We start from the raw sequence: 12,224 nt of genomic DNA, 5'->3' as shown, positions 1-12,224 counted from the left end.
TCCCTTGATTTCCATGGCTGAATTTATAAATATATGCAATGTTCTGTATCTATCAGCTTAAGTTTCCACAATCTGATTTCACTACAACCTTGGGCTATTTTTGAGTGTTAAACTTGAGAAGCAGTGTTCTTTTCATGATTCTGTTAGCAAATAGCTTTTATTGGGAGAATCCTGAAAATAATAGTTTAAAGATGTAAAATATTTTTAAAAGATTTGAAATTGATTTCAGAGTATGTTAGTCAAATTTAAAACCACATTTTCAAAAATCGATATATTTTGAAGAAAGGTTAAAGATGTAGCATATCGTTTGACTGTTACATTTTTATATGCTTCAATGGACAAAATAAGTTTAATTATAGAATGCTATTACTTAAAATAATTACTGAAGCTAAAGCTTTGTATTAAAGAATATTTTTGAAATAGACTTGTTCATCACATAAACTGCTTGCTACTTATATGTTCTTTTATGTTATTCAAATTTTGGAGGAGTAATTATGTTGAATGCTAAATAATTTAATCTTGTTATTAATAATAAAAAACACTTAGCAAGGGTATTTCCTTATGAGGATAAATACATTTTAACTGCATGTCAATTTTCCATCTATTGATAGTTTTATTTCATCATTAAGCTGTTTCAAATGTTAACCTTTTTTGGCCAAAGAAATCATCAATATAATTCTAGATTTAACCCTTGGGTGTATGTCTGTGCTAAAATTTCTGAGCAAGATACATATGTATCAGGTCGGGGCCCCTTTGATGGGGATGCTTTGGCTTCAAAATTCAAGCCTTTTATCAAGTTGCCTTTTCCATACCGCGGTTGTATTACTCTTTTTAGGTGATGATGCCAAGACGGCAGTTAAACACGGTTTGGATGGGATCTTGGTGTCAAATCATGGGGCTCGACAGCTTGACGGGGTGCCAGCCACTGTGAGTTTTGGCAAATGCCTCCATTGGAATTCCCATTTCTACCTCAGTTTTGACCATCTCTGTGACTACCCCTCTTTGTGTATATATTTTTGTATGAATACTCAGAATATGTAGGAATATATGTAAGATCTCATATTTTAAGTTTAGTGGTTTGCTCCCTGGGTCTGGAAGATCCCCTAACTAGGAAATGGCAACCCACTCCAGTATTCTTGCCTGGAAAATCCCATGAAGAGCCTGGCAGGCTAAAGTCCATGGGGTTGCAAAAAGTCAGACACAACTTAGCACACACACACACACACACACACACACAGAGCTACCTAAATTGGGCTTCCCAGGTGGCTCAGTGGTAAAGAATCTGTCTGCCAATGCAGGAGAAGTGGGTCCAATCTTTGGGTTGGGAAGATGCCCTGGAGAAGGAAATGACAACCCACCCCAGTGTTCTTGCCTGGAAAATCCCATGGACAGAGGAGGCTGGTGGGCTTCAGTCCATGGGGTTGCAAAGACTCCAACACGACTTAGTGACTCAGCATGTGCACAAGCACATGGGTATCTATCTAAATTAGATTATTATTCTAGTTGTTTGTAAACTATTTGTTTGTAAAGTCTATTTGTAAAGTCGTCTGTGTTAAGTAAGTAGCCATTTGTAGGCAGGGATTATTCCTATATTCTTAGATATACTGAGAGGAATATTGTAAATTGGGGTAGGAAAGAAAAGATTATCCCACGAGTTTCTTGGAGGTGGGGATTGAAGAGCTGCAGAGTGAGGGCAGGTGGGGAAAGGAGGCAGAAATCCTGTGGCCTGGGAGAGGTTTCCTGTTGGAGCTTGAACTACCTTGGCTGCACATTGGAATCTCTTGGGAACTTTAAAGAATCCTAATTCCCAGTCTGCATCCTGAATCCATCCATTAGAATCTTGTGGGACCAGGGAAACTGAAGCACTAGTATTTTTGACAGCTACTGAGAAAATCCAATGTGAATTTATATGCACTATATACCCTGTGCCGGACAAATCAGAGTCAGAATCCAGATACAGAAGTAAACTAACTGGCTGGAATGGTGTGGGATAGAGTTAAAACAGTAAAAGTGAGCAATCGGCTCCCAAGGCCAGGAGTGAAGGGCCCAGACATGGACTGACTTTAGATAAAGTATTGCAGAGCCCAGAAATGGATCAAAAGTCATGGAGACAGACATATATCCAGGGGTGTACTTCATGGATCCCTGATCGAGAATGAAGGCCAGAAGCTGTAGGTGGGGTGGTGTGGGGGTCCCTTATATGCTGTCCATTGTGAGAATGTGTCCAGGATTTCTTTAGATGAGGCAGTGGGATTTCAGCTGCCTTTCACTTCTGCTTTGTTCCCATATGGACTCCTGCTTTTTTTTCACTAGTGTGAGTGTAAAAGTGGAATGGGAAAGACTGAGATATTCTTGGGGAATACCAAGGAATCCATTTTGTTTGCAGTATCTGGTGGGTGTTGGGAGCCTGAGAAATATGCCAGCTAGGACAGGTCAGGGAGGGGGTCTTTGAATATTAAATATCATGAGTCATTAGATATGCAATAGAAAAGCCTTGATTTAGCAGCAACACAAGTACCACAAATTGGACTGTGGCATGACAGGGAGCAGGAAGACCAATAAGGTGGCCTGGATAATTATGAGAGCCAAGGAAAGAGAGAAGGGTCTGACCTGCTATGAGGCAGAGGGATAACCCCTCCAAATCTCAGCTTTTTCATTTTTAAAGTTAAAAAAAATTGATTAGATTGTTTCTTTTGTGCCTTTAAACTTTAGTATTCCATAATCTCATTTATCATAGGCAAAGTAAGCTAACAACATATAACAAAACTTAAATAAATATATATCTATGAAATAATGTGGATAGACTCTTTAGTTCATCATTCCTGAGCTGGACCACCATATCCATTTCCCCTTTTTGTCAGAACCATTTAGTCATAGTTATTATGGGACGGTTTTAGTTGGGGCAAACATCTGAATTTATTCAAATAATTTAGTCAAGTCATAGTGGACTACTGTTTCATTAAGATATCAGGTTGATTTAGCTAAATCCATGGATGTTGTGCAGGTCTTAGGACAGATTGAATGAGGTTGGGGGCTACTGGGCACATGCATTTGCCACTCAAGAGTTTTTCTTGACTAATGGGTTAATGGTAGGAACAAATCAAGACTTTGCATAGAATCAGTAATTAAAATCATAAAACTGGAAGTTGTTAGCTCTTTCCAATTCAGCATTACTTATAAAGACCCATCTTTTTAGGTGATATTAAACATTGCCTGTAGTGGAGAGTGAAGAGCTCCTCTGGGCAGGCAGGAGAAGTTGGTCACAGTTCAAGGCTTTTCTGCTGATTTATGCCTCTCTTGTGTATGAAGATGTGGACTTAGTGGGCAGGCCAAATTAAGTTTGTTTTCTAAAAATAAAATCTAAATCTAGTGAAATCAAATCTAACTAGATTTTAAGGGAAAAATATCTGAATGGTGTGGTTTATTTCCTTTTGGCCGAGGGGATATGGAAACTTATCTAAAAGGGCTTTTTGAGTTGTGGTCTCAGAGACTGTTTTAAGATAAACAATGACCCTCCCCTTTGAATGATGTGTGCCTGAGAGGAGATACTTGCTTGAGTTTGCCTCCTACTTTAGAGCAAATTTAAGGTGCATGATGATGAGAGAAATGAGAAGCAGGATTAAGCTCATAGTGAAGGTGTTTTTCTCTCAGTGTGTTGGTTTTCAGGCATTTGGCAAAAGACTTGGAGGAGGCTGTGATATAAAACTTCTCAGTAGATACACAGAAGGACTTACTCTCCTGCACACTCTGTGACATCATAACTCAGAGCCAAAGAGGCAGTGAGATTTTACTGGAAGAGCATTGAAATGAGCCCAGAGTCTTGGGTTCAAGTCCTTTTCTTGCCTCTAGAGGGGTGAGAGCTGGGTGAGCAAGCTTTTCAGCTTTCCAGTCTCTGCATAATGTTGTGTTAGTTGCAAAAATTAAATGTCTGGATTGTATGATTTCTGCATTTCTATAAATCACAGACTTTCCTTGTATGGAGAAATACTTATCACTAAGAGTCCCGGATCAGGAGTTTGACTGCAGTCCATAGTAATACAGTGCTGTTGAGAACCATGGCCTGTTCCAGCAAAGAGTTTAAAAATAAGTTCACATTATTTGCAAAGCAGAAGTAGAGACACAGACATAGAGAACAAACATATTGATACCAAGGTGGGAGGTGGGATATATCCCACCCTCCCTCCCACCTTGGTGTCAATGTTTGTTTGGGATTGACATATATACACTACTATATGTAAAATAGATAACTAATTAGAGCTGACTGTATAGCACAGGGAACTCTACTCAATGCTCTGTTGTCACCTAGATGGCAAGGAAATCCAAAAAAGAGGGGATATATGGAAACACATAGCTGATTCACTTTGCTATATAGCAGAAACTAACACAACATTGTAAAACAACTATACTCCAATAAAAGAAAAGAATAACATATTTCCTTCTAAGAACTTTGATAATTCAGTAGTGTATGCTTTTATAAATAATTTAACATCTGCCTTAAAAAAATAAGTTCACATTAAGATCCTTACTCTGAAGGTAATAATGTGCCAACGACTAGTCCTGAGGTAATTAGAGAATGATATGGCAGAATCAGTATATTTCCAAAATCCACAATACTAGATCATTTCAAACTGGGGTCTAAAGACAGATTATGCGGAGTGTTTGAACCCTAGGAACTTTTTTTTGTTTTTTCCTTTTTTATGAAAAAAAAAAAAAAAATTTTTTTTTGAAGCTAACTGGATCCAAACTTGTACTTGGTCACTCAGTCGTGTCTGACTCTTTGTGACCCCATGGACTGTAGCCCACAAAGGCTCCTCTGTCCATGGGGATTCTCCAGGCAAGATTAATGGAGTGGGGTGCCATGTCCTCCTCCAGAGGATCTTCCCAACCCAGGGATCAAACCCAGGTCTCCCACATGCAGGTGGATTCTTTACCAACTGAGCCACCAGGAAAGCCCTTAAACTTAAAAATATGACATTCTTTTCCAGTGAAAATTTTCAACTTCGAAACATTTTCATAAAATAAACTTTGGGTTGTTAAATCAGTGTTTCTAAAATTGAGTCCTTGGGTATATTCTATGACATCAGAAATTTCATTTTTTCCTTCTGAAAAGGATTCATTATATTCTTCATTTGAGAACCATTTGATTTATCAAAAGTTAGCTTTTGCTGTGTAACAAACCACTCTGAAATCTACTGGCTAAAATTCAATAGCCATTGATTCATGTCATAACTTTGTGAACTGTCCATTTGACCTGAGATCCTCAGAGAGGTTTTGTGTTCCTGGCTGGGCTCACTTATACATGTCTGTGGTCAGCTGCTGAGTCTACAAGGGCAGACTGGTGTAGGATGACCTCAGCAGGGATGGCTCTGCATTGTCTCTCACATCTAGAATGTTAGATGGGCTGGGTCTCACAAGGAGAGCAAGTGGAAATATCTAAGCCTCTTGAGCTCTTTGCTTAGAACAGGCAGACTGTCACTTCTTTCTTCTTCTGTTGGTGGAAGCTAGTCATACGGCCACTTCAGATTCAAGGGGTGAGGAAATAGACTTTTCTGACTTCATTTCTCCCTCATGATGGGAGGAGCAGAAATGTTGCACTGCAAGGAAATGAAGATAGGGTGGGAGATGGCCGCAGCCATTTCTGCAATGGCAAACCATCAGCCAGACATATATGGACCAGGGGTTTTCTAAACGTGCTTAGTAGAACTCACACTGCTTATTAGAACTCACACCACCACTTCCAGCCAGGGCTGCCTGAAGCATGGTGGGTAGGGAGTCGGAGGAGGACTTGCGGGCAGTGGCCTGGAATCTGTCTTCTTCATTGTTAGCTAAAGCACCTCTGGCTTTATCTGTTTGTTTGTGCTCAACTGATCTGGTTTGGAACCTTTGAAGTGTTTTAATGCCTAAAATGCCAGAAATCACGAGTGTAGGACTGGATGCTTTAAGAAGGTAGAAAGATGGGAGCACCCTGTGAGTGGAAGTTTTGTGGACAGGGAGGACCTTGAGCAGGAACAGGAAAGAGGGGGGCTCTTCCAGAGTCATGTCCCTGCGGGATTCTTTTTGGATTCCATAAACTGCCTGGCATGGTGCCTGGAATCTACCAAGTCATCAACAAACTGTTTGATAAATCAGTGAATGGATGGATGAGTGAACAGTAGTACATTGGAATCTTACCATATTTTCCTGTAGATTAACTTTGCTGGAGCTAAGCCGGCAATTAGTTGTCTAAGGAACCACTAAGAAAAGAAAAGCTGAAATGAATGGTCTTTTAGATGTGAAGCAAGCTGAAAAGAAACAGAAAAGTCATAAAATAGTGGACTTGTTCCCTATATTTACTTATTTTGTCTGCTCTGGTCAGAATTATTCTGCATAACATATACCCAGTAAAACTGCAGCTCCAGGAAGAAGAAAGGGAGGATAGAAATGCTCTGTGATGGATAGAACTTCCTTGTCCACGGACAGGAAAACACCAATCTAGGCTTCATTTTATAACCCAGGATTCACACTTTAAGTATCCTTATTAATTTATTTTTTAGGCCAGATTGGGCATTGGAAATATCCTAAAAGACTTGATTTGCGTGACTTTGAAAACATGTATTGAACTGAAACTAGCTAATATTTTTCTTTGGTTTTGGTTTCAAATGGGGAAATACACTTAATTATAGCTTGCATCATCACTTGGAAATTGTAGCATTTATATGTTGATGTAACTTGCCTGACTTTAAAAGGAGGACTATGTATAGGTAGAGGGACATATGTAAATGGATCCAAAGCATGTTTGGCCAGGCAGAAAAGCCGAAAGGAAAAGAGGAAAATCACGTTACTTGCCAAACATTTAGGGGGCTGTGCTCCAACTGTTGCCTTCACTTCCTCCAAATCTGTAGTTGGGTTTGGTCTTCAGTCTTTTACATAAAACTCTTTTTACATTGAGCCTCTCAAATTTTGGGGGAGAAGCAGGAAAGTTTTGAGTGATTTCAGCACAATTATTTCTAGAAAAACTGCACTTGAATGTATGGATTTCATTTTATATTTAAGTACTTGGGGATAAGTGTGGATAATTTCTGCAGATTTTGACCTACTATGGTCACTATAGTAGGTCGCTATGAGAATTGTTTCCACGCTCAGATGCAAAGATTTACACCAAAGTAGCTATTTGTGTCAGTTACTATCTATAACTGTATTGGCTATTAATCAACTTTATGAGCTATTACCACATGATGCTTAAAAACAAAAGATTCCAAACTCAGTGATTTAAACCATTATTTCCATGAAACTTTTTGTCAACTGGGGGTCTGCTGACCTAGATTTGGTACTGGCTGGGTGGCTGTTCTCCAAGTTTCAGGTCCAGCTGGGCTTGGATGGGACAACTCTCCTTCTTCTCCGGAGGTCTCAGCTCTGTGGGGGGGTGGGGTGGGGGGGGGGGAGTTTCCTCGCATGGCAAATGGCACAGCTGCAAGAGACAGTTGAAATGTATGAGGTCTTTCAAGGCCCATGCCCTGAAATGGCACTGTTCCACCTCTGTTCACATGTCATTGGGCAAAGTAGGTTGCAAGGCCAAGGCCACTGTCAAGGATTGATAAGTGCACTGTGTGTGTGTGTGTGTGTGTGTGTGTGTGTGTTTTAAATTGGGAAACACTGCCAAGTGACCTTGGAAAAAGAGTGGGTTCAGAGTGGTGTAAAGAATTACGAACAATAATACAGTCTAGCAGATGGACCTCAATGAGGCTCTTATATTCTCTAGAGCTGATATAATAAGCCCATCATCAACTGCTAATCAAGATGAGGATTTTCAAAGTACATGTAGTCCTCTTCCTTAAAAGCAAGAACAAATATTTTCAGGAAGAGTTCTCTAATGTATAACTGGATGTTTGCTGTATTGTTATATATATTTGCTATATTATGTATTTTCTCATATTTTGGGTGGGAAAATCAGAGACTAAATTGTTTTGTGACTGACAGTGTTTGCATTTTTAGATACCATTGCTTCTACCACAATCTGGGTATGAATTTTAACAACTGATTTTCAATGAGTAAATTAATGTTCAGAATAATTTATATGAGGAAGATACTTCATTTGTAATTATGTATTTAATAAAGAGTAGCTCTGTGTCTTTTAAGCTGATTATGTATTTTTAGTTCTGTATGTATACATATATATACATATTTGGATCATGATATTGGAATCCGTATATCAGGAATAAGGACTTCCCAGGTGGTAGTAATGCTACCTACCTACTATACGTCTCCTGACTACCATTGGAGGAGACTTAAGAGACACGGGTTTGATCCCTGAGTTGGGAAGATCCCCAGGAGAAGGGCATGGCAACCCACTCCTGTATTCTTGCCTGGCGAATCCTAGGGATAGAGGAGCCTGGCAGGCTACAGTCCATAGGATCGCACAGAGTCAGACAGGACTGAAGCGACTTAGCATACATGTACACACATCAGGAATAAAAAAAATAATCTTGGACTTCAACAGAAAAATAAGCCACTCAGTTCCAAATTTAGCTGGTCTTTGGTTGCTAGCATTTGCACTTCTTTTATTTTAGGAGAGAATGATTTTACTGTTGATTCTAAGCCTAGCCTTTCCTACTCTCAGTGCTAGTTGGATGCTTGGTGGCCTGTGGAAGTTGAGTTGGGGAACAATTCAACATGCGCAGTATCACTTCACCGACCTCTTCTCTCCACAGATTGATGCTCTGCCAGAAATAGTGGAGGCTGTGGAAGGGAAGGTGGAGGTCTTCCTGGATGGCGGTGTGCGGAAGGGAACTGACGTTCTGAAAGCTCTGGCCCTGGGAGCCAAGGCTGTGTTTGTGGGGAGACCAATCATTTGGGGCTTGGCTTCCCAGGTAATTGGAGGACAAAACAATAAATAATATAAAACAGAGTCACTCAACTGTGAAATAAATTCAGGAAACCAGTCATACAGACTTACTCAAAAGATCTATGTCTTCTTGCTTAGGGAGAGAAAGGTGTTCAGGATGTCCTTGAGATACTGAAGGAGGAATTCTGGTTGGCCATGGCTCTGAGTGGTAAGACTTGGTGTTATCATTTACTATTTCATTTCTTCTGGGTGTCTTTAGGCCAGGTTCCTTGGTGGGAAAAAAGTGAATTTGAGGGGGAAGAGGATGGAACCATTTGGAGTGTAATTAAATTAATATAAAGTTGGCTATAGTGCAGAGAGCTCTCAAAGGGAGGAACTCCACAGCATGTCTGCCTGTAGTGGTCTCTTAGCCTCTGCTTGGACAGCCTTTTCCGGGATGCTTTGGCAAGTCTTATTAGTACCTTAAGGGTAATGCTACATCATATTCTTTCTCCTCTCTTAACACATGAACAATAAATCTAATGGGCTAGCCACCAGCTCCACCCAGATGTCTACGTGGCATCTCAAAATCTACCTGTCCAAAACTAAGCTGCTCAATTTCTACATTAACTCTGCTCTACCTGCAGGTTTTTCAGTCTCAGTTCATGTTAATACCTTTATCTCGCTTGCTCAGATCTTGTCACTCTTGACTCCTTTTCTCTCTCATAGCCTCACATCCATCCACAGAGGTGCTTTCTGTAAAAGAAACCTGATTGGAACCTACATTATCTCCCTTCTTCTTGGATATTGTAATGGCTTCCTTGTGTATGCTTCCTGTCATTGTCTCTTTCCTTGGGTATTTTGAGTCCTGTCTATCCTGTCTTCCTTCTCTGTTCCAGTTTATTCTGATCACAGCATTAGAACTATCCTTTTAGACATTAACTTAGATCCTATCACTCTTCTATCGGCACATTTCAATTGCTCCCAACTTATTCAGAATAAATACCAAAGTCCTCATGATGGTCTATGAGGTTCTATGTGGTTTGACCTCTGTCACCTCTCTGACTTCAGCTCCTCCCATTGTTACTCAGGCCATATTTGAGTGACAAATATGCCCACCCAGGCCTTATTTGCCTTCTTGCTGATCCCTGATGACAACAGGCACGTTTCAGCCTAAAGGCTTTAGCCTTGCTCTTCCTGCTTGCTGGATGCTCTTTCCCCAAAAATCTATGTGGCAAACTCCCCTGTGTCTTTCAAGCCACACTTTTACATCTTACTGTCTCATAGGATCCCATGTTGACCACCATATTTAAAATGGCAATTTGTCTTCCACTCACCCAACTTCCAGTTCTTTTCTCTGTTACTGTTTCATTTTTTTCCATAGCAGCTAACACCTTCTAATTTCATTATTTTCCTTGGCACCTAACACCTTCTGTAGATTATCTATCACATTATTTTTCTTAAATGGCACACATGGTGCATTGTCTGTTTCCTCTCTGGAATGTTAAGAAACACGAGGCAGGGATCTTTGTTGTCTTCACTGCAGTATCTCTAGTGCCTGGATTAGAACACAGCATGTAAATAATAAATATTTGCTGAATGAATGAACAAATAAATAATCATTATTCCTAGTGACTGTTTCAAATTTGACTCAGAATGGACCTCTAGATGCAATGAATCATCTTGAGTCAATCATCCCCTCCCCTACTTTTGAAGGTAGCAAGGGCTTCCTTTTCTGTGATCTGTATCACCCAGACCATCCCCACAGATAGAATTCCAGAGCTCAGTGGTTTATGTACTTCTGAGCTAAGGCTGGGTAGACACAGCATCCCTGAGAAGAATGCCATTCTTTGAATCCTCACTCTGCCTTTTAATTTGCTACAGACATATCCTAAAAGAGAACTTTTAGCCACTGACTCTGTATTAAATGTGGCAGAAAAGAATATACTCTTTGTGTTAATAAAAATATGTGCCAGTCATTTTGTGTTAAGGACTGTTTAGGTAATAAAAATGGTCTCATGCCACATAAGATTTGGCAAGCTTACCTTGAATCATAAACCTTACATTTGTCAAGTTTTACATTCCTTGGGAAAACGATTACCTGCCTGATTATTATTGCATTCATTTCATATTAAATGTATGCATTATTTTTTCAGGGTGCCAGAATGTGAAAGTCATCGACAAGACATTGGTGAGGAAAAATCCTTTGGCTGTTTCCAAGATCTGACAGTGCACAATATTTTCCCATCTGTATTTTTTTTTTTTTTTGGCATGTGTTACTTGACAAAGAGACACTGTGCAGAGAGTGACCACAGGCTGTAATTCCCCACTTCGATACAAAGGGTGTCATTCTTCTCCAGCAAAATAGCAATCCCTTGCTATTTTAAGTTCATTGCTTTTGACTTTTCAATGAGTGTCCTAGGAACCTTTTAGAAAGAAATGGACTTGCATCCTGGAAATATATTAACTGTTAAAAAGAAAACATTGAAAATGGTTTTAGACAACGTCATCCCCTGGCAGCCTCACGTGCTACAAACAAAAGATATTCCTGGGTAAAATTGGAGGTAGCTAGTGCTGAGGTCAAAAGATAATGATCTCCCTGTTTATAAACCTTCACTATATTTGGATATCCCTAAAACTGTGTTCTTAAAGTCTAAGGACAACCTTAGAAGGCTGGATGTGCCTGGAGAAACAGGAGATTTGGATTCACAACTCTAAGGAGATAGCACTTGATAGAACTGGGATAAAAGTGATTTTCTAGATACCTTTTAACACTCTGGGCTATCTGACTTCTTTGAATGTAGATTTCCATTCACATCTTCAGTATCTGAATATATCTGAGTATTTTATGATATAGACTGCTTCTTTTTTTATTTTTTCAGACTGCTTCTTAATCAGAGAGAAATAAAGCATTTTCTGAAAAGAAGCTATCTGGCTCATGTGTAACAATATGGAATTCAATTGTTTTAATCTCAGAACCCAAATACCTCTCTGTTCCTCCTGTGCATACTCGTTTATTCTCTTACACCTCATTCTCCTTCATTCATTTGCTTCTTGCCCACTCACAGTCACATGTAAGGCCAGCTTCATGATTTATGAAGGCCATGCCAAGTGACGATGTGGGCCCCCTGTTCAGAAAAGCAGGAATAAGGCTTTCTATCAAGATTTTTCTCTGAACTTGTCATAGAATCTTTTCTTTCTATTTAATCATGTTTCCTTGGGCAGGGAATCCTCATGGGTGCCTGGACACTGCCCTGTGATCTATCCTGACTCCTCTGTGCCCAGGACTGTGAAGGGGGCTGATGGTGATGCTGTCATTGGGGCTGGATGAGCCAGCAGCCAAGGACTCACTCAAGGGACTTGGGGAGGTAGCAGGGGGTGGATGAGTTGGAGGAGGTACAGTGTTATCATTCTAGGCTCCTAG

General features: G+C 40.0%; 1 protein-coding gene across 1 annotated transcript in view; it reads left to right on the top strand.

Moving 5' to 3' along the window:
- The window catches only part of HAO1 (hydroxyacid oxidase 1), a 54,708-nt gene extending 43,612 nt beyond the window's left edge, over nt 1-11,096 (top strand). The window contains exons 5-8 of the mRNA XM_061125773.1: nt 836-927; nt 8,688-8,846; nt 8,960-9,029; nt 10,957-11,096. Coding sequence (XP_060981756.1) covers nt 836-927; nt 8,688-8,846; nt 8,960-9,029; nt 10,957-11,027 — 392 coding nt within the window. The 3' untranslated portion in view covers nt 11,028-11,096. The remainder of the gene's footprint in view (nt 1-835; nt 928-8,687; nt 8,847-8,959; nt 9,030-10,956) is intronic.
- The last annotated feature ends 1,128 nt before the right edge of the window (nt 11,097-12,224 follow it).

This window comes from Dama dama, chromosome 23 (genome assembly GCF_033118175.1).
Source record: "Dama dama isolate Ldn47 chromosome 23, ASM3311817v1, whole genome shotgun sequence".
Lineage (NCBI taxonomy): Eukaryota > Metazoa > Chordata > Mammalia > Artiodactyla > Cervidae > Dama > Dama dama.
The sequence above is the reverse complement of the archived record's forward strand: the minus strand, read 5'-3'. Positions and strand labels throughout refer to the sequence as shown.